This window comes from Phyllobates terribilis, unplaced genomic scaffold (assembly GCF_046119375.1).
Source record: "Phyllobates terribilis strain yellow unplaced genomic scaffold, ASM4611937v1 Scaffold_285__1_contigs__length_2463970, whole genome shotgun sequence".
In the NCBI taxonomy this organism is placed as follows: Eukaryota; Metazoa; Chordata; class Amphibia; order Anura; family Dendrobatidae; genus Phyllobates; species Phyllobates terribilis.
In genome coordinates this window covers 1,050,410-1,074,402 of record NW_027363045.1, presented here as the reverse complement: position 1 = coordinate 1,074,402, position 23,993 = coordinate 1,050,410, and the positions used below count along the sequence as shown (strand labels likewise).

Here is a 23,993-nt window from a genome sequence, read left to right as displayed (position 1 = left end):
TCTGCACACAGTGTACATGGATCTGTACTTACACAAAGACCCCTAGGCTTGGACTTGGTGTTGCCTGCTGTTCTGTGGTGTGAGATGACAAGAAGAATAGTCAGGTGGCCTGATCAGAACCAGGAGGGCAGAGAAAATACAAAATCAGAAGACACAATAGTAGTCAGTAAATGGGCTGGGATCACAAGAAGAAACGAAGAAGAAAATACACAACACGGGAGCTGAACACAGAAGACTTAACCAGCGGAGAACAAGGCTGTATCAGGCAGCTTCCGGCATTATGCATGAGCTTTAGTAGGGTGTGGTGCTTTCCATTTGAGTTAAGTAGGAAGCATACTTGACTTTGGAAGAGCGGATTTTGCTGGATTGGTTTATGGAAGCCATGTTGCTTTTCAAGAGTTTTTGAGCCACTAATGATGTGGAAACCTCTGTTTTTCCGTTGATAGATGATGGACCTGAGTGGAGGCTTGTTTTTTGTGATATGAGTAGAAATTTTTATTGGTATAATTTTCGCATATTTGATATTTGGGAGGCAGAATGAACAAACAGTTGAACACCAAACTCTACTGGATCATGCTATGAGGTTTTCTATTAGACTGTGAACTATCATTGTCTTGGTGAATAATTCAATATTTTTACATAACTTGCCATTTGTACCAACAGTTTAGAAATGTTCAAAAATATAAATTTCAAGAATATTTTATTCAAATATATTTTTTTTACTTGGCAGATGACTGTACTAGGAGATCAGAGGGACAGCTGACATCTTCAATTTTCAAATCAGATGAGCTGGAGATCTCACAGGATACAATTGAAGGGAATGCTATTACTCCAAATATACCATCATCCCTTTACAGCAAAGATGTGTCATCTGATCCTTTGAAACAGGTCCTATCTTCTGATTCATTACCGACTACTAAGGAAAATCAAAGTCACAAACTAAGCATTAAAAAACGAACTGCTCCTAAAGCTAAGAAGCCATTTGCATGGTCAGAATATGGAAATAGTTTTCCCCTCAAAAAGCTTTTTCTTAAACATCAAAAAATTCACACAGCAAAGAATAGATTTTCTTGTTTCAAGTGTATGAAATGTTTTAACATGAAAGCAAGTCTTCTTAGTCACCAGAGAACTCACACAGGGAAGATGCGTTTTTCATGTTCAGAATGTGGGAAATGTTTTAACAAGAAATCACATCTTGTTACACATCAAAGAACTCACACAGGGGAAAAACCTTTTTCATGTTCAGAATGTGGGAAATGTTTTACAGTGAAATCAAGTCTTGTTAATCACCGGAGAACTCACACAGGAGAGAAGCCTTTTTCATGTTCAGAATGTGGGAAATGTTTTACAGTGAAATCAAATCTCGTTAAGCACTGGAGAATTCACACAGGGGAGAAGGCTTTTTCCTGTTCAGAATGTGGGAAATGTTTTTTCCAGAAAGCGACACTTGATATACATCAGAGAACTCACACAGGGAAGATGCCTTTTTCATGTTCAGAATGTGGGAAATCTTTTATCAAGAAATCAGATCTTGTTACACATCAGAGAACTCACACAGGGGAGAAGCCTTTTTTCTGTTCAGAATGTGGGAAATGTTTTACAGTGAAATCAAGTCTTGTTAAGCACAAGAGAACTCACACAGGAGAGAAGCCTTTTTCATGTTCAGATTGTGGGAAATATTTTACAGAGAAATCAAGTCTTGTTAAGCACAAGAGAATTCACACAGGGGAGAAGCCTTTTTCATGTTCAGAATGTGGGAAATGTTTTAACCAGAAATTAGGTCTTGTTACACATCAAAGAACTCACACAGGGGAAAAACCTTTTTCATGTTCAGAATGTGGGAAATGTTTTACGGGGAAATCAAGTCTTGTTACGCACCAGAGAACTCACACAGGAGAGAAGCCTTTTTCCTGTTCAGAATGTGGGAAATGTTTTAACCAGAAATCACATCTTGTTACACATCAGAGAACTCACACAGGGGAGAAGCCTTTTTCATGTTCAGAATGTGGGAAATGTTTTACAATGAAATCATATCTTGTTACACATCAGAGAACTCACACAGGGGAGAAGCCTTTTTCATGTTCAGAATGTGGGAAATGTTTTAACCAGAAATTAGATTTTGTTACACATCAAAGAACTCACAGAGGAGAAAATCCTTTTTCATGTTCAGAATGTGGGAAATATTTTACAAGGAAATCAAGTCTTGTTAAGCACCAGAGAATTCACACAGGGGAGAAGCCTTTTTCCTGTTCAGAATGTGGGAAATGTTTTCACCGGAAAGCTTATCTTGATAGACATCAGAGAAGTCACATCGGGGAGAAGTCTTTTTTATATCCTTAATGTGGAAAATGTTTTACTTGAAAAGACACACTTTTAGCAAGAAAAAATTGTGCTAATATGTGAGTGTGTCCTATAGACTGAAGGTAGCTTCCTGTGACTGAGAACAATGAGACAGTGTCCTTCCTGATCAGTGAGAGAACTGCTCTCTTCTCAAGCCCCACACTTATCTAACTGATTGGTGCAGAAGAGGAGAGGAAGGTACTGGGACCTGTACAGAGGCTGGACGTCCTGACTGAGCAGCTGAAGAACCTAGCTTATGGACCTTTCAGATCATGTAACACTGTTTTACATATTTTTAAAAGTTGTCAGGTTCCGTTATGAACTGTGCCATTTCTTAATGAGTTTGACCTCCTGAATTCAAATTGGACAACGAGTTTTCCTTTTACTGCTACATATAATTTAATGACTAAAGGTTCCAGTACTTTGAAACATTATTATTCTTGTAAATATACAGATGCAGAATATTTTGTTATGCCAATTTTCTGATATTTATTTAGAGAAAACTTAGAAACAATTCAAATAACTAAAACCTGTGTAAACCCTATTGCGAATTTTAAACAGTTACAGAAATTGCACTACAAAATTAGTCCTTATTCAGTGACAACTGTTTTTTGCTTGTTTCTTGTACTCCTGTATCAGATCATCTCTTAAAATTATGCAACAGTAATCTGCAAGCATTGATGGATTTAATTTCCCTTTATATCTTTTCTCCATAGCTGCAATATCTTGGTTACATTTCTCACCATCCTCGTCTCTCACTACTCCACAGTTTGGTAGAAGAAAAGTCTAGAATATAAGAAATGAATCATTAAGGACATGTTAAAGCCAAGATCCTTACATGTTTTGAGTAGAAATAACACCAACTCTTCATAGTTACTGTATCTACTCTTGAGTTTCTCAAAAAGTTAGTTACTGCAAATGTAAACCATACAGCCTTTTTCTTGCCCTGGAACAAATGAAGAAACTCCTCATCTTGAAGAAGCTTACGAATCTGAAGTCCAGTAAAGACTCCTTCTTTTATATTTGCTTCACTTAACCTTGGAAAGTTATCAATCAGATGCATTAATGCTTTTACATTTTTATCCATAGCCTTTACAAAGTTCTTCATTAGGCCCAACTTGATAAGATTTTGTTACCACCATTGCCTAGGTGGATCCTCAACTTCTGAATGCAGGACAGTTTACTCCCTTGCAGAAGTGAATGTTGGAGAGGCCAGTCCCTTTTTTTGTAGCAATATTTTCTTGCACGACTATCCCACTCACACAGAAAGTAGCAGTACTTTTGGGCAACAACCCTGACGACATATGTAAACAAGCAGATGTAGGAACTCCGGCCGAGCATCTAGCTATTTATCCAATATAATACTTGACGACCATCCTAAAAATCGGCATACATCTACTAGTTAACTGTCTGAGTGTGGAAGTACTTTGCTCCAAGGGAAAAAAATGACCAGGAAAAGCCACATAAAGACTTCGGGAGAAGCAGGCTCTCCACTCCAAGATGACACCATGGTTGTCACGCTAGAGACAGATTGAGCAGGGGAGACTAGGAGGAGGGAAGTGGTGGCTAGGCTGTAGCAATTTGCCTGCACAGAAACACAGGTGTCAGCAGGTGACAGTGGCCTTCTTATAACAGCTACCCCACACCTGTGCATGGGCTCCAAGTGAAGGAGTTGGGTGTGCAGGAGATGGGAGAGGCAGCTGCTTTGAAGGGGATGAAAAGACCACAAATTTGCATGTAGCACAATACTCACTGCCCCACGGCCTAATCTGCGCCAATGGGACATACAGGTACCTGAGGAACCTACTTTAAAAGATGTTTTCATTGCAGTGGTACATTGTAAATTCTCTCTCTGCTTTCAATGTACATTTTGGTGGTCTTAAAGATGAGATAGCAGGTATATGACAGAAACTTCAGAAAATAGAGCCGGGGCAGTGGAAGGCTAAGTCGGTGCCATTGAGGACCAGATAGCTGATGCAAGCAATGAGAACAGGCTTGCAGAACAGAAAATATCAGCACTGCTGGCAGAAACAGATGATCTTGAAAATAGGTCAAGGCTCAATGATATACCACTTATTGGTGTGACTGAAAAAAATAGAAGGCTCCTTTCCTACTGAATTCTTTGAAAACTGGCTGAAATTAATAATCAGGCTTGAAACCTTAACCCTCTATAAGCTGTAGAACGAGCTCATAGAGTGCTCATCTTCCTCCTGGGCTTCCACGAAGACCTGTGCTGGCTAAAGTTTTACACTACCGGGACAAAGATATTATCCTGCGACAGGCAAGGCATCACCCAGATGTAACAATCAGTGGGTCCAAAATCTAGATCTTTACAGATTATTCTATAGAAGTGCAGAAACATAGAGCCAGATTCATTGATATCAAAAACATCTGAGAGATCTGCACGTTCCATATTCAATAATTATATTTAATAAACCTTTCTGAATTGACGTCTTCAATAAACCAGCAGCACTAATTATCCACAAATTTCTCTATTATCAAGGGAACGGCTCATGTTACAAATTATTAGACAAACAGGAGGATCCATTATGGACATGGACAGTTCTACAAACATTTCCTAATGACAATAAGTTTACACTTGAATGGGACTCTAATTTAAATAATTGTCTGCACATTATGTTAACATGTTTACATAAAAAGAGAACACAATTGTATGAAACTGCAACTGAAAAAGTTTTATATCTTTAGCTAAGGACTGAAGACCTGGGGTCTTCCGTTGGCATAATACTACTCAGACAACACAGTGTGAGGGTAAATCAGCGTGGCAATATTTTATTGAACCACCAAACGGACATTAACCAGAACAGTCAAAGCAAATACCCAAGGTGGTACAACATTACACAGTCTTTCCTTCCGCTGACCCGTCGTGGATAGAACTGTAATTTTGGGACTTCCAGGGTCAACTACCTCAACCAGTGGCCACCACTTTTGGTGGGCGCCCACAGAAAGGAGGTAGCAGCAAGCCTAGGAAGCTGACAGTCCATTGAGGTACAAGTCCAGGAGACCCAAGAGTCCCACTCTGGCCTCTCCGAGAGTTTCCATGGGTTCCAGGCGACCAGAAGGTCCCACCTGGCAACCCCAAATAACATATCAATGGGGCCAGGTGACTTCATTGTCCCAACCTGGTCTCCCCAAATGTATTCATGGGTTCTCTGATGGTCAATGGAGCAGATCCGTATCCTTCCAGTCAGGGCTGTACATCCTTAGACCAGAATCGTGTAGAATCCAAATCTGTGTCTCTCTGGATTGAGCCGTGCTACCAAGCTGATGCCCAGAAGACTGTGACTGATTTTTGATTCTCTCTTTCAATTCTCACTGCTACAGAGGCATATGTCCCCTAAATAGTTACAGTTGTAACTATTCACGTACGCATCCACAGGTCAAGGATTAGGGAGGGTATTATTCCACAGGGCTCATGTCTCATTGTTTGAGCATTTAATCAATTTATATAGTTGGTATAGCAGGGGGCTCTTGTAAATCAACATCTAGATGGCTTTAGTACAATATGCAATTAGCATAGTAACAAACATCATTGTTTAAAAAAAAAAGAGACATTAACATTCAGCTTTATACTAATAATCGTATGTCCTTCTTGACCAGCCACAGAAATACACATACATTCACAAGTCAACACAAACAGAATAGAGGATTTCTCTTGGCTTAACAAATGTAGACTTATGTCTGATTAAGATAAAAAGCTGTTTTGTCAAAAGGACCTATTAAGGTTTGAATCTCATCCATAATATAAAAAAAAAATTCTAACACTATCACATCCATATTACAATTGGAACATGAGCCAATAATGAATAAATCTAAAAAAACTGCAACGAGACAGGGATGATTATCGTATTATAAAAAAAGAAAGAAACACAAAGTGTTCCCTGAGTGATCGAACAAAAATCTAAAATTTCTCTTCCTATACAACTAAAGGACAAGGCTAATGAATGTATTGATACAGATAAAAAAAAATGTTGAAAAAAATGAAAATAATAAGATTCAACCGAAGATAACAAATAACAAAATAATTGAGAAAGTCCTACCAAATAGAATTGGACCTTTATCAATTGCAACAGTTGAATCTACAAAAAGTACTGTGAACAGGAGAACAAATTTGACAAACACTCCTCCTATACAAAATTCAAATACACTGCTTCCATCTTCTGAATGGAAAACCTCTACCTTCATTTTGGTTCTTAATGTAAAAAAACATCTAGACAACATTAGACTACAAATAGAATAAATGAAGAAAGGGAAAGTGCTCGTGTAAGTAAAAATAAAACTGAGACAACTAGTAGCAATAAATTAAATGTCTAATTCCACCTAATGAAATTGAATCTCTTGCTCTAATCGAATTCTAAGATCCCATTTCTACTCCACTACTGGACCTCTCAATATATGACACTACATCAGACATTGTTTCCTCTACTAAAAAAACAAGCAATACTATTATAGTGGACAATACCACAACTGGTAATAAAGTTCTGGTACCTTTTTTACCCCGAGCTGTGTCTCCCAAGAAAGGGCAATTAACCAATACTTCTCCCCCAAACCAGAGGAAGAAAAAAACTACTAGAGGAACGCGAGGAGGAAGAAAAGAGGGAAAATAAACCTACCCCAAGCCCCAAACAATAATACCCACAAATATTTTTAATCTGTCGGACTACCTTTTATCAAATGATGTTATCAAAATAACTTTCCTTTTGTCGCACAAACAAACCCAAAGGCTTTGATCTTTTTTTAAATCTTCAGGTATTTACGAGGAAAATGACTGATTACAAAAACATTTTACAATAAATAAAGTGAGAGAACAGCCTGTTTTATCTTCATCACAAACTGATTTACAATTTCATATGAATGTATAAACAAAATCCCATTTTTATCCGATCGAGAGTAAGGGACATCACATTAGCACCTTCCATGATATAGTTCTTGATAAATTAAAAGAACTTACAATTAAAGGAGGCCCACCACAAAAAATAAAAATAATCATTCAATATCTGAGAAAAAAGCCCTACAATCCTTATGTAATAATGACAACTTAGTCATTAGAGCTGCTGACAAAGGGGGAGGGGGTATAGTAATACAAAACTGCACAGATTATTGCAGGGAAGCATACAGGATAATATCAGATGTGGAATACTATCAGACAATTCCGTCAGAACCTTTACCTAAAGTGATGCCAATAAACAATAGTTTGTTCAACAGAGCAATGGAGGAAAATATATTAAATCTAAAAGAAAAAAGGTTTCTCTTAATCAAAAATCCCTCTAGTCCCTTCTTTTATCACCTTCCAAAAATCCATAATAGTCTTACCAATCCCCCTGGAAGACCTATAATATCAGGCATTGGATCTCTGACGAGCAATCTATCAGAATATATTGACAAAATAATGCAGGATCATGTGTCAAAACTACCTAAATATCTAAAAGATTCTACACAACTAATTCAACTTCTACATGAGATACAATGGGAACCGAATTATGTTTTTCTCACATTAGATGTATCATCTTTATATTCAAATATATTAATTATTGGATTGACATGTTTCAAAAAATATTTGGCCTTTGTCAGATTGTACAGTAGACAAATCCTTCATCTACACAGGGCTATCCTTTATTTAAAAAAATTATTATTTTACATTTGAAGGTGAACATTACCATCAGACGCGAGGCAATGCGATGGGTTCAAAGGTCGCACCAACCTACGCAAATCTATTCATAGGGGTATATGAGGAGATTTTTATTCAAAATAATAAATGTAAAAAGTATATAACTTTATATAAAAGGTTCATTGATGACCCGTTCTTTATATGGGACAATTGTAACAATAACATGCAATCCTTTATTAGCTACATAAATTCTAATAATTGGGTATTTCCTTCTCACCCCTATATGATTTTGTAAATATTAATTTTTTGGATATAAATGTGTTTATTAAGGAATATTCCATATGTACGAAAACCTTTTTTTAAAAAGTTGACACAAACCGTTATATCCATTATAAAAGCGGACATTATGTGAAGTGGCTGTGAATTGTAGGGTTGATATTGATTTTATCCATACACTAGAAAAATCTGTTCAGAGGTCAGCTTAGGGTTTACTTCATACACACACAGATTGCCAAAGGCCAATAGAGATCCCGAATATAGACCTAAAAATAAAACAGAACTTTTATTTCACTTATTAGATATAACGGAAGGATACATACACTAAAAACACACAGTGCTGGATATTGTAATTCTTTCAGCGAAGGGTTACATAACCCATAACTACTAAAGTGCTTGTGCTTCTATATTGATGGTTGTGTATCAATTATTTATTATAATTCTTGGGGACCAGTCCTCAGTCCAATCTTATTCCGTGCGTTCTGATCATTCAGTATTGAGATTTTTATTTGTCCTAGACTAGGATGTAGGGAATTATGGAGTACATAACTAGGATATAGGGACTAGGATATAGGGAATAATGCTGTACATAACTGGGATATAGGGACTAGGATATAGGGAATTATGCTGTACATAACTAGGATATAGGGACTAGAATATAGGGAATAATGCTGTACATAACTAGGATATAGGGACTAGGATATAGGGAATTATGCTGTACATAACTGGGATATAGGAACTAGGATATAGGGAATTATGCTGTACATAACTGGGATATAGGGAATTATGCTGTACATAACTGGGATATAGGGACTAGGATATAGGGAATTATGCTGTACATAACTGGGATATAGGGACTAGGATATAGGGAATTATGCTGTACATGACTAGGATATAGGGAATTATGCTGTACATAACTAGGATATAGGGAATTATGCTGTACATAACTGGGATATAGGGACTAGGATATAGGGAATTATGCAGTACATAACTGGGATATAGGGACTAGGATATAGGGAATTATGCTGTACATAACTGGGATATAGGGAATTATGCTGTACATAACTGGGATATAGGGACTAGGATATAGGGAATTATGCTGTACATGACTAGGATATAGGGAATTATGCTGTACATAACTAGGATATAGGGAATTATGCTGTACATAACTGGGATATAGGGACTAGGATATAGGGAATTATGCAGTACATAACTGGGATATAGGGACTAGGATATAGGGAATTATGCTGTACATAACTGGGATATAGGGAATTATGCTGTACATAACTGGGATATAGGGACTAGGATATAGGGAATTATGCAGTACATAACTGGGATATAGGGACTGGGATATAGGGAATTATGCTGTACATAACTAGGATATAGGGACTAGGATATAGGGAATTATGCCGTACATAACTAGGATATAGGGACTAGGATATAGGGAATTATGCTGTACATAACTAGGATATAGGGACTAGGATATAGGGAATTATGCTGTACATAACTGGGATATAGGGATTAGGATATAGGGAATTATGCAGTACATAACTGGGATATAGGGAATTCTGCTGTACATAACTAGGATACAGGGACTAGGATATAGGGAATTATGCTGTACATAACTAGGATATAGGGAATTATGCAGTACATAACTGGGATATAGGGACTAGGATATAGGGAATCATGCTGTACATAACTAGGATATAGGGAATTATGCTGTACATAACTGGGATATAGGGACTAGGATATAGGGAATTATGCTGTACATAACTAGGATATAGGGACTAGGATATAGGGAATTATGCTGTACATAACTGGGATGAAGGGACTAGGATATAGGAAATTATGCTGTACATAACTGGGATATAGGGATTAGGATATAGGGAATTATGCAGTACATAACTGGGATATAGGGAATTCTGCTGTACATAACTAGGATACAGGGACTAGGATATAGGGAATTATGCTGTACATAACTAGGATATAGGGAATTATGCAGTACATAACTGGGATATAGGGACTAGGATATAGGGAATCATGCTGTACATAACTAGGATATAGGGACTAGGATATAGGGAATTATGCTGTACATAACTGGGATATAGGGACTAGGATATAGGGAATTATGCTGTACATAACTAGGATATAGGGACTAGGATATAGGGAATTATGCTGTACATAACTGGGATGAAGGGACTAGGATATAGGAAATTATGCTGTACATAACTGGGATATAGGGACTAGGATATAGGGAATTATGCAGTACATAACTGGGATATAGGGACTGGGATATAGGGAATTATGCTGTACATAACTAGGATATAGGGACTAGGATATAGGGAATTATGCTGTACATAACTAGGATATAGGGACTAGGATATAGGGAATTATGCTGTACATAACTAGGATATAGGGACTAGGATATAGGGAATTATGCTGTACATAACTGGGATATAGGGATTAGGATATAGGGAATTATGCTGTACATAACTGGGATATAGAGACTTGGATATAGGGAATTATGCTGTACATAACTGGGATATAGGGAATTCTGCTGTACATAACTAGGATACAGGGACTAGGATATAGGGAATTATGCTGTACATAACTAGGATATAGGGAATTATGCAGTACATAACTGGGATATAGGGACTAGGATATAGGGAATCATGCTGTACATAACTAGGATATAGGGACTAGGATATAGGGAATTATGCTGTACATAACTGGGATATAGGGACTAGGATATAGGGAATTATGCTGTACATAACTAGGATATAGGGACTAGGATATAGGGAATTATGCTGTACGTAACTGGGATATAGGGACTAGGATATAGGGAATTGTGCTGTACATAACTAGGATATAGGGACTAGGATATAGGGAATTATGCTGTACATAACTAGGATATAGGGAATTATGCTGTACATAACTAGGATATAGGGAATTATGCAGTACATAACTTGGATATAGGGACCAGGATATAGGGAATTATGCTGTACATAACTGGTATATAGGGACTAGGATATAGGGAATTATGCAGTACATAGCTAGGATATATGGACTAGGATATAGGGAATTATGCTGTACATAACTAGGATATAAGGAATTATGCTGTACATAACTAGGATATGGGGACTAGGATATAGGGAATTATGCTGTACATAACTGGGATATAGGGACTAGGATATAGGGAATTATGCAGTACATAACTAGGATATAGAGAATTATGCAGTACATAACTAGGATATAGGGACTAGGATATAGAGAATTATGCAGTACTTAACTGGGATATAGGGACTAGGATATAGGGAATTATGCAGTACATAACTGGAATATAGGGACTAGGATATAGAGAATTATGCTGTACATAACTAGGATATAGGGACTAGGATATAGGGAATTATGCAGTACATAACTAGGATATAGGAACTAGGATATAGGGAATTATGCAGTACATAACTAGGATATAGGAACTAGGATATAGGGAATTATGCTGTACATAACTGGGATATAGGGACTAGGATATAGGGAATTATGCAGTACATAACTGGGATATAGGGTCTAGGATATAGGGAATTATGCTGTACATAACTGGGATATAGGGACTAGGATATAGGGAATTATGCAGTACATAACTAGGATAAAGGGAATTATGCTGTACATAACTGGGATATAGGGATTAGGATATAGGGAATTATGCTGTACATAACTGGGATAAAGGGACTAGGATATAGGGAATTATGCTGTACATAACTGGGATATAGGGACTAGGATATAGGGAATTATGCTGTACATAACTAGGATATAGGGACTAGGATATAGGGAATTATGCAGTACATAACTAGGATATAGGGACTAGGATATAGGGAATTATGCAGTACATAGCTAGGATATAGGGAATTATGCTGTACATAGCTAGGATATAGGGAATTATGCAGTACATAACTAGGATATAGGTACTAGGATATAGGGAATTATGCAGTACATAGCTAGGATATAGGGAATTATGCTGTACATAACTGTGATTTAGGGACTAGGATATAGGGAATTATGCAGTACTTAACTAGGACAAATGGAATTATGCTGTACATAACTGGGATATAGGGTCTAGGATATAGGGAATTATGCTGTACATAACTGGGATATAGGGACTAGGATATAGGGAATTATGCAGTACATAACTGGGATATAGGGACTAGGATATAGGGAATTATGCTGTACATAACTGGGATATAGGGACTAGGATATAGGGAATTATGCAGTACATAACTAGGATAAAGGGAATTATGCTGTACATAACTGGGATATAGGGACTAGGATATAGGGAAGTATGCAGTACATAACTAGGATATAGGGAATTATGCTGTACATAACTGGGATAAAGGGACTAGGATATAGGGAATTGTGCTGTACATAACTAGGATATAGGTAATTATGCAGTACATAACCAACAGGGACTGCTCAAATGGAGCAACACTGATCCTATAGTAAATCCGCAGTCTACAGTTTCCATATGTAGGAAACTATTTAGATCACAGTTGGTAATCGTTTATATCCTAGTTAGTCCTATAGGTCTTCCACCATATCCTTCCTTAATCAGCAGTTCGCATCGGCTTTTACTGTCACCACTAAATCAGATCTCTTAGACTTATGATCTGTAGCACTTATTAGTAGTGTTGAGCATTCCGATACTGAAATATCGGGTATCGGCCAATATTCGCGGTATCGGAATTCCGATACTTAATTCCGATACTTTTGCAATATCGTATACCGGAATCGGAAGTTCCCATAATGCAATGAGCCATTTTCATTTTATTCAGCCAATGAGGATCCTAAGAAGTGTGGGCACATCCTGTTAGGCATGTAGGCATCTAAACTAATGGCATGGCTGTGATTGGCTGCTAAAATGATGTCATGATGCACTATAAAAGCCGCCGCCGCCATTTTCAGCTCACTCTGCTGTGAATTCAGTTAGGGATAGGACGCTGTTGTTCTGAGGGACAGTTTTAGCTACCTATTTGGTCTATTCTGCTTTACCCAAGCTACTTTATAAATCGCTGTGCCTTGCAGTGCTAGTGCACAGTTCTCTGTGCTGTTCACCGCTTTCTGCAAGGTCTCTGTGTGTGTGAGTGCAGCTCACCCTGTAATGTGTGCTTCAGCCACGTCTGGTTATAGTGCACTCAGTGTGTGTCACTGCCTCATACATTGTCCTTTTTTGCCAATTCATAATTTTTCCTATTATCTCCTATTAGTGTGGTGGTTCCATCCGTATTCAGCTAAATTGGTTCCAAACACACTATATAGGAGTAGATAGAGAATTTTTTTTGGTCTTGCAGCGCTAGTGCACAGTGCTCTGCATCTGTACTGTTCACCGCTGTCTGCAAGGTCTGGTGTGTGAGTGCAGCTCACCCTGTAGTGTGTGCTTCAACCACGTCTGGTTGTAGTGCACTCAGTGTGTGTCACTGCCTCATACATTGTCCTTTTTTGCCAATTCATAATTTTTCCTGATATCTCCTATTAGTGTGGTGGTTCCATCCGTATTTAGCTAAATTGGTTCCAAACACACTATATAGGAGTAGTTAGAGGAGCCTTTCTGCAGCATTGGGCCCTGCAGCCCCAGCCAGATTAGTATTAGCCTATTTTTTGTAGCCTCATCTATTGCATTGTAGGTTACCTTCCTACATTGTAATAGCTACAAAAAGTTTGTGATACTATCGTTATTACATCTTTAGGCACATCCAGTGTCTTTTTGTGACAAAAAAAACCTAAATAAAGTTCACCAAACACTCCACTTTATAGTTGTGTAGGCCACATTAGCTCATATTAAAGTCTAGTCCACACTTTATAAAATTAATGTTTCTTATACCTGTTAGCAGCTGTTCAGGAATAAGCACACTAAGCCCTTAGTACTTTTCTGCCTATCTTTATCAGTCTACCAAGATGAAGAAGGCAGGGAGTAAGGCATGTGGTCGTGGGCGTGGGCGTGGAGTTTCTGCAGGGAGAGGACGTCAGGATTCTGTGCCTGCAGGGAGAGGACGTGGGGATTCTGTGCCTGCTGCGGGCACCAGTGACTCAGCATCCCCCAGTTTTACCAGGGAACAGTCCTTTATGCGCAGCTTTGTAGGAGCTAGCCGTACCCCACTGCTGCGGGAGGACCAAATTGAAGCCGTTGTCGGATGGATGGCAGCTAACGCATCGACTTCAATTAGTTCCAGATCCTCTCAGGTCCTGAGCGCTGAAGAGCACCCATCTGTCTCTTCCACCTGCCAAATTGCCCAGGCAGTCAGAGAGCCCTGGACAGGAGCCATCTCTACTTCTGTTCTCTGAATCTCTTGGCTTGGAAAGAGGGGGCCAGCCAAGCAGAATTCGAGAATTTGAAGAAGAGGTAGTATGCAGTGATGCGCAACCGTTTTGTCTCTCTGAATCTGAAGAGGCGGGTGGGCCAGTGCCTATGGTCAGCAGCACACCTCAGTACGCATCTGATGATGAGACTCAGGTGCCACTTTCTGGTGCGTACTGTGCTGTCGAGACTACCCAGGAGAAGCAGTTGTTTTAAGAGGGTGGTGTAGATGATGAGGTCCTTGACCCATCATGGCGTGAGGGACAGGAAGGTGGTGGGAGCAGCTCTGAGGAAGAGATTCCCCGAACAGCCCAAAAAGGAGGGAGAGGGAGGGGGCAGACTTGGTTGCCTGTAGCCTCCACTTCGGCACCCATTAGGAGCATGGCTCTTCCAAAATCCAAAGCGGGCGCTCCCAAGACTTGCAGTGCCTGGTCCTTTTTTGACACAGTTGCAGATGACATTTGCTTTGTCAAATGCAAGCTGTGTAATCAGAAGGTGAAAAGAGGAAAAAGTGTCAGCAACCTCAATACCACAAATATGTGGAAACATGTGTGGACCAAGCACGTGGTGGAGTTACAAAAACACATTGAAGACCTAGGCCAACCTACAGCGCCACCTACCACCTATTCAGCTCGTGTTGTAGCCTCTTCCTCCAGCTCACACACAGCTGGTTCGGCTTCCTCACAGGATCGCCATGGAAGAATCTCTGGCACTGTTGTACAGAGACACAGTGTAATTCCACCCACAGCACCACTTTCCCAGTCATCCTCACACTCCCATGCCAGTCTACAGCCATCGTTAGCACAGGCATGGGAGAAAAGGCGCCCATACTCGGCAAACCACCCCCGAGCACAGGCTCTGAATGCTGGCATTGCTAAACTACTGGCCCTTGAAATGCTATCATTCAGGCTGGTGGAGACTGACACATTCCGTAACTTTATGGCATTGGCAGTCCCACAATACAACGTGCCCAGCCGCTTTTATTTCAGCAGGCAAGCCGTCCCTGCCCTGCAACATCATGTGGAGGGAAAAATTAAACATGCGCTACAAAACGCCGTCAGTAGCAAGGTCCACCTGACCACCGATGCGTGGACCAGTAAGCATGGACAGGGACGATACCTTTCCCTCACTGCCCATTGGGTAAATGTTGTGGAGCCGGGTACAGATCTTGAGAGTGACGCTGTACGTGTTCTGCCAACTCCAAGGATTGCAGGAATCCAGTCTGTACACATTGACTCCTCCTCATACTCCAGTTCCTCTGAATCAGCGCTGCAGGAGCCGTCACGGTCTTCCTCCGCATCGACCCGTGAACGGTTACCTGTTATGGTGAGCAATATGAGCACAGCCGTGGCCAAACGTCAACAGGCCGTATTAAAATTAATTTCTTTGGGGAATCGAAGCCACACAGCGCAGGAGCTCTGGAATGCCATCAAGCAGCAGAGCGACGTGTGGTTTGTGCCAGCGAATCTCCAGCCAGGCATGGTAGTGTGTGACAATGGCCGAAATCTGGTGGCAGCTCTGGGCCTAGGCAACCTCACTCACATCCCATGTCTGGCACATGTGCTCAACTTGGTCGTGCAGAGTTTTTTGAGGGACTATCCGGATCTTGATGCACTGCTTCACAAGGTCCGAATAGAGTGCGCTCACTTGCGGCGTTCCAGCAATGCAAGATCACGCATTGCAGCTCTGCAGCGCCGATTACGTCTTCCGGAACATCGCATCATATGTGACCTACCCACCAGGTGGAATTCAACGTTACATATGTTGGAGAGGTTGTGTGAGCAGCAGGCAGCAGTAATGGAGTACCAGCTGCAGCAGGCGCAAACAAGTCGCAGTGCGCGCCGTTTACACTTCACCACCACTGAGTGGGCCTCCATGAAGGACATTAGCCACGTTTTGCGTGCCTTCGATTATTCCACGCTTATGGCGAGTGCAGATGATGCACTAGTCAGCATGACTATCCCCCTTATCTGCCTGCTTGAAAAAACACTGCAAGCACTAAGGGACGAGGTTTTGGAAGAGGTGGAGGATGAGGAGTCACAAATGCCATCTGCTTCTCTACAGTCTGCGCAACGTGGTTCCTCACAAAGGCCTAGGCAGGGGACACTTTGTGAGGAGGATGAGGAGGAGTCAATGGATGAGGAAGACATCTGTCCAGAGGAGGGAGGTACACAATGCTCTAGTAGTCAGTATCTAGAGCGAGGGTGGGGTGATGCAGAGCAGGCAGAGATCACGCCTCAAGCAGGGGACAGCGTTTCTTGGCCAGTTGGCAGTCTGCAGCACATGGTTGATTTCATGCTGCAGTGCCTGAGAAACGACCGCCGCATCGCCCACATTCTCAACACGGCTGATTATTTGGTGTCCACCCTCCTAGATCCTCGCTACCGGGACAACTTACAAAGCCTCATAACACCGTTGAACCGGGAGCGTAAAATGCAGGAGTACCAAGACGCACTGGTGCATTCCATCATGTTCTCCATTCCAACCGAGAGCAGTGCTGCTAGTGCTTTACAAAGCAGCTCAGTGCGTCGAGGCAGTGGAGGAAGCTCTGCACAAAGAGGGAGCAGAAGCAGCGCCTCAGCACAAGGCAAGACCAGTATGGCCGAAATGTGGCAAAGTTTTGTGTCCCCGCCGCCACAAATGTCTACACCATCACAGACGGCTCCAGTCAGCAGGAAGCAACGTTTCCGTCAGATGGTGACAGACTACATGTCTTGCCCTCTTAGTGTACTCCCAGACGGCTCTTCTCCCTTCAAGTTTTGGGTCTGTAAGCTGGATACATGGCCAGAGCTTAGTCAGTATGCATTGGAGGTGCTAGCTTGCCCTGCTGCTAGTGTATTATCGGAACGCGTCTTTAGTGCCGCAGGTGGTGTACTAACAGACCGTCGCATGCGACTATCCTCCGATAACGTTGACCGGCTTACTTTTCTCAAAATGAACAAGGCCTGGATCTCTCATGAATTTGCCAGTCCTCTTCCAGAATAAATAATTGGTTGGCAACAGTATCCAGGTCTCCTGTTCTGTTCATGTTTCTACCACCTGAACTGTAATCCCTGAGCTCCAACACCGCCAGTTGGCGCTCGGAAGTGCCGTCTGCACAGTCAACACTTGCTGCCGTGTCATTGGGGTTCAGTAACGTCAGCTGTTCCCCGGCTGTGCGGACGGCAATTTCTCCTGCTCTGTCCACATTCTCACTACTACAGATTTTAAAGTTGCTCCAATTACACCTCTGGCTCCTCTGTTTTCAGTATTATCCCTGAGCTACAACACCGCCAGTTGGCGCTTGGAAGTGCCGTCTGCACAGTCAACACTTGCTGCCGTTTTATTGGGGTTCAGTAACGTCAGCTGTTCCCCTGCTGTGCGGACGGCAATTTCTCCTGCTCTGTCCACATCCACTGTACTACTGATTTAAAACCTCCTCCAAATACACCTCTGGCTCCTCTGTTCTCAGTATTATCCCTGAGCTCCAACACCGCCAGTTGGCGCTCGGAAGTGCCGTCTGCACAGTCAACACTTGCTGCCGTGTTATTGGGGTTCGGTAACGTCAGCTGTTCCCCTGCTGTGCGGACGGTAATTTCTCCTGCTTTGTCCACATCCACTGTACTACTGATTTAAAACCTCCTCCAAATACACCTCTGGCTCCTCTGTTTTTAGTATTTACCCTGGGCTCCAATACCGCTAGTTGCTGCTCAGAAGTGCCGTCTGCACAGTCAACGCTTGCTCCAGTGTTATTGGGGTTCAGTAACGTCAGCTGTTCCCCTGCTGTGTGTCCGGCAAATTCTCCTGCTTTGTCCACATCCACTGTACTACTGATTTAAAACTTGCTCCAATTACACCTCTGGCTCTACTCTGTTTTTAGTATTTACCCTGGGTTCCAGCACCGCCAGCTGGTTCTCGGTAGTTCCATTTGCTCTTGTACCTTCTACTACCCATCCAGGTTCCAGTACCGTCAGCTGGTTCTCGGCAGTGCCTTTGGATTAGGTGCCTCCTTCTCGGTATCCAAGTTCCACCAACGTCTGCTGGTTCTTGGTAGTGCTTTCTGGCACAGGTACCTCCTGCTTAGTAACCGAGTTCCAGTACCGTCAGCTGGTCTTCGGGAGTTCCATTGGCTCTTGTACCTTCTGCTACCCATCCGGGTTCCAGTACCGTCAGCTGGTCCTCGGTAGTTCCATTTGCTCTTGTACCTTCTACTACCCATCCGGGTTCCAGTACCATCAGCTGGTTCTCGGCAGTGACTTTGGCACGGTACTCCCTCCTGCCCAGCCTGGTTCCAGCACGCCAGCTGTTTCCGGGTAGTGTCAACGTCACTTTGCCTCCAATGCGTTGTCCTGTCGTGTTGCGGTCGGGTTAGCCGACTCTATGGTGCCTGCAGTTTAGGTGACTCCTATGTGGGCTGCGGGATCTGGCAATGAAGGCTGGTTCCATAGTGCCAATAGGACAAGCACCCCCTGTAGGACTGTGGGTTTTGGTAACTGCGGCCGGCTCGCGGCCTTGAACTTTTTTTTACATGGGTACCTTCTGCTACCCATCCGGGTTCCAGTACCGTCAGCTGGTTCTCGGCAGTGCCTTTGGATTAGGTGCCTCCTTCTCGATATCCAAGTTCCACCAACGTCTGCTGGTCCTTGGTAGTGCTTTCTGGCACAGGTACCTCCTGCTTAGTAACCGAGTTCCAGTACCGTGAGCTGGTCTTCGGCAGTTCCATTGGCTCTTGTACCTTCTACTACCCATCCGGGTTCCAGTACCATCAGCTGGTTCTCGGCAGTGTCTTTGGCACGGGTACTCCCTCCTGCCCAGCCTGGTTCCAGCACGCCAGCTGTTTCCGGGTAGTGTCAACGTCACTTTGCCTCCAATGCGTTGTCCTGTCGTGTTGCGGTCGGGTTAGCCGACTCTATGGTGCCAGCAGTTTAGGTGACTCCTATGTGGGCTGCGGGATCTGGCAATGAAGGCTGGTTCCATAGTGCCAATAGGACAAGCACCCCCTGTAGGACTGTGGGTTTTGGTAACTGCGGCCGGCTCGCGGCCTTGAACTATTTTTTACATGGGTACCTTTTGCTACCCATCTAGGTTCCAGTACCGTCAGCAGGTTCTCGGCAGTGCCTTTGGATTAGGTGCCTACTTCTCGGTATCCAAGTTCCACCAACATCTGCTGGTCCTTGGTAGTGCTTTCTGGCACAGGTACCTCCTGCTTAGTAACCGAGTTCCAGTACCGTCAGCTGGTCTTTGGCAGTTCCATTGGCTCTTGTACCTTCTACTACCCATCCGGGTTCCAGTACCGTCAGCTGGTCCTCGGTAGTTCCATTTGCTCTTGTACCTTCTACTACCCATCCGGGTTCCAGTACCGTCAGCTGGTTCTCGACAGTGACTTTGGCACGGGTACTCCCTCCTGCCCAGCCTGGTTCCAGCACGCCAGCTGTTTCCGGGTAGTGTCAACGTCACTTTGCCTCCAATGCGTTGTCCTGTCATGTTGCGGTCGGGTTAGCCGACTCTATGGTGCCTGCAGTTTATGTGACTCCTATGTGGGCTGCGGGATCTGGCAATGAAGGCTGGTTCCATAGTGCCAATAGGACAAGCACCCGCTGTAGGACTGTGGGTTTTGGTAACTGCGGCCGGCTCGCGGCCTTGAACTTTTTTTTACATGGGTACCTTCTGCTACCCATCCGGGTTCCAGTACCGTCAGCTGGTTCTCGGCAGTGCCTTTGGATTAGGTGCCTCCTTCTCGGTATCCAAGTTCCACCAACGTCTGCTGGTCCTTGGTAGTGCTTTCTGGCACAGGTACCTCCTGCTTAGTAAACGAGTTCCAGTACCGTCAGCTGGTCTTCGGCAGTTCCATTGGCTCTTGTACCTTCTACTACCCATCCGGGTTCCAGTACCGTCAGCTGATTCTCAGCAGTGTCTTTGGCACAGGTACTCCCTCCTGCCCAGCCTGGTTCCAGCACGCCAGCTGTTTCCGGGTAGTGTCAACGTCACTTTGCCTCCAATGCGTTGTCCTGTCGTGTTGCGGTCGGGTTAGCCGACTCTATGGTGCCAGCAGTTTAGGTGACTCCTATGTGGGCTGCGGGATCTGGCAATGAAGGCTGGTTCCATAGTGCCAATAGGACAAGCACCCCCTGTAGGACTGTGGGTTTTGGTAACTGCGGCCGGCTCGCGGCCTTGAACTTTTTTTTACATGGGTACCTTCTGCTACCCATCCGGGTTCCAGTACCGTCAGCTGGTTCTCGGCAGTGCCTTTGGATTAGGTGCCTCCTTCTCGGTATCCAAGTTCCACCAACGTCTGCTGGTCCTTGGTAGTGCTTTCTGGCACAGGTACCTCCTGCTTAGTAACCGAGTTCCAGTACCGTCAGCTGGTCTTCGGCAGTTCCATTGGCTCTTGTACCTTCTGCTACCCATCCGGGTTCCAGTACCGTCAACTGGTCCTCGGTAGTTCGCTAGCTTTCTTGTACCTTCTGCTACATTTCCAAGTTCAAGCTTTTTGAAATGGTTCTTGGTAATCACTCTGGATCTCCCTGACGAGGACCCTGAAGACGAGGACCCTGAAGACCAACCCTAAGAAGACGAGGACCCCGAAGACGACGACCCTGAAGACGAGGACCCTGAAGACCACCCCGAAGACGACGACCCTGAAGACGAGGACCCTGAAGACCACCCCGAAGAAGACGAGGACCCTGAAGACCACCCTGAAGAAGACGATGACCCTGAAGACCACCCCGAAGAAAACGAGGACCCCGAAGACGAGGACCCAGAAGGATTTGCCGGTTTCTGAGCTATTGTAGAATTTACAATAAATATCACACATGAAATGTAAGAAGTGTAATCTTTGGCATTGTACTATTTATATTTCTTATCTGTGCATCATGAATTGTGGTATGTATTAAAGGGGCCCACCGAGACTCTTTCGTCCCGGGGCCCACGAAAACCTGGAGCCGACCCTGGTGCTAGCAAACAGACTCTGAAAAGTCATCTCAATAATACATCCGGGTCAGTCTGGGTTTATGCCCAATATGTCCACCACGATCAATCTCAGAAGGCTTTATATTAATATGCAAGCAAGGGCTGATAATATTGGTCAAAGGGTGATCCTGTCTTTGGACGCCACTAAGGCCTTTGACAGTGTAGAATGGCAATACTTGTGGGCTACGTTGAGGCAGATTGGCTTTGGTGACAAATTTATATAATGGGTGCAATTGCTTTATTCAGACCCAAAGACAAAAATAAGAGCGAATGGCTCTATGACTAATCATTTTTTGTTGCACAGAGGTACAAGGATGCCCCCTGTCTTCCTTAGTGATTGCAATAGCAATTGAAGTTCTTGCTGCAGTAATTAGTAAAACATCTTAGATAAATTTATTTAAATATGGGACCCATTGTATGCCGTTGATTTACTCTTATACCTAGGGTATGCTTGGTGGTCTCTGGACAGCACAATGGTATAAGGAATAAGTCTCTAGCGGACTTATTTCTTCCAAAGATGCTAAGGACTAGTGGGCACTCATTACGGGAGGCAGAATGATCATTCCGGCAAACAGGAAAGGGCTTTTTACAGTTAGAGCAGTCAGACTGTGGAACGCTTTACTATAAGAGGTAATAATGGCAGACACTATAACAACTTTTAAAAAAGAGCTGGATGATTTCCTCAGTAAACATAACATTGTGGGTTATAGATAATTTAGTGTCAACAAATGTGTAATTGGTGGAGAAAGCTTGAACTTGATGGACTTAGGTCTTTTTTCAACATAGGTAACATCCCCAACTTTCTGTATAGCGATCTCCACCCCAGGACATTCAGAACTTATCTTATAAAATACACCAAAATAGGGATGAAAACCATAATTGCAAAAAACAGTGAGGTTCTAGTGGACTGATTGATCTGACTCTTAAAGGCGAAATAAGCAATAGGTAAGAATGAAGACCAGTCCTCCTGCTGAGCCGCAACAAAACACCTTAAAATTTGTTCCAAAGATTGATTTATCCTTTCTGTCTGACCGTTGGTTTCAGGGTGGTAGGCACAGGAACATGACAAGTCAATCCCCAGTGTTTTACAAAACGCTCTCCAGAATTTGGAAGCAAATTGCGCTCCCCTATCAGACACAATGTTAAGAGGAATTCCATGCAATCTCACAACATGACAAATAAACAACCTGGAGAGGGTCTCAGCATTAGGTAACCCTGACAAGGGAACAAAATGAGCCTGTTTACTGAATCAGTCAACCACCACCCAAATAACAGTCTTCTCACCACACCGAGGCAAATCCATGATGAAATCCATGGACAGATGAGTCCACTGTCTTTCAGGAATTAGCAATGGTGCCAATTACCGGCCGGTCAGTTATGACAGACTTTATCTTGTGCACAAACTTCACAAGTGGATACAAAACCTTTAATATCATTATTCATAGATGGCCACCAAAAAGTCTATTAATAGCTTTCCGCATAGCTGTGACCTCAGGATGACCATTCAAGATGGAATCATGAAACTCCTGCAACAGACGCAATCTTAGGTACACAGCTACAAATAATTTGGACCCAGAAGTGGTGGAAGGAGCCAATGACTGGACTTTACGGATCTCAGCTTCCAACTCCAAAGATATCACAGAAAACCGCAATGCCTTTAGGTAGACTCGAGGATGTAGGTTCTGGAGGAGAAACACCGACATGTTTCTGGTGAGAATCCAAATCACGAGAAAAAAATATATATAATCAAGGTAAATCACAACAAATCTCCCAATGTAATCTGAGAAATATCATTCAGAAAGCTGTGAAATCCTGTTGGTGCATTGGAGAATCCAAATGGCAGAACGAGATTATCGAGTAAACCCTCAGACAATAAAAACTCTATTTTCCATTCATCACCGTTCTTGGTGCAAATCAAACTGTAGTAAGCCCCTCTAAGGTCAAGGTTAAAAAACCATTTAGCCCCCAAAAGCTGATTATAGTCACGGCTCCACTCCGCACACACACGGCTCCGCTCCATACACCTCGTACACGCGCAGATCCGCTCCGTACACCTCGTACACACGCGGCTCCGCTCCGTACACCTCGTACACCCGCGGCTCCGCTTCGTACACCTCGTACACGCGCGGATCCGCTCCGTACACCTCGTACACGCGCGGCTCCGCTCCGTACACCTTGTACACGCGCGGCTCCGCTCCGTACACCTCATACACGCGCGGCTCCGCTCCGTACACCTCGTACACGCGCGGCTCCGCTCCGTACACCTCGTACACGCGCGGCTCCGCTCCGTACACCTCGTACACGCGCGGCTCCGCTCCGTACACCTCGTACACGCGCGGCTCCGCTCCGTACACCTCGTACACGCGCGGCTCCGCTCCGTACACCTCGTACACTCGCGGCTCCTCTCCGTACACCTCGTACACGCGCGGCTCCGCTCCGTACACCTCGTACACG

The 23,993-nt window shown here is 43.2% G+C and overlaps 2 protein-coding genes across 4 annotated transcripts in view; both read left to right on the top strand.

The window, feature by feature from the left end:
- LOC141220368 (uncharacterized) overlaps nucleotides 1-3,125 on the top strand; it is a 97,095-nt gene extending 93,970 nt beyond the window's left edge. The window contains exon 8 of one of the 3 annotated variants that reach the window (XM_073666291.1): nucleotides 731-3,125. In XM_073666291.1, coding sequence (XP_073522392.1) covers nucleotides 731-2,340 — 1,610 coding nt within the window. In that variant the 3' untranslated portion in view covers nucleotides 2,341-3,125. The remainder of the gene's footprint in view (nucleotides 1-730) is intronic. The other 2 variants (XM_073666292.1, XM_073666293.1) reach the window with 2 other exon arrangements.
- The window catches only part of LOC141220371 (uncharacterized), a 324,060-nt gene that overhangs the window by 95,784 nt on the left and 204,283 nt on the right, over nucleotides 1-23,993 (top strand). The window lies entirely within an intron of this gene.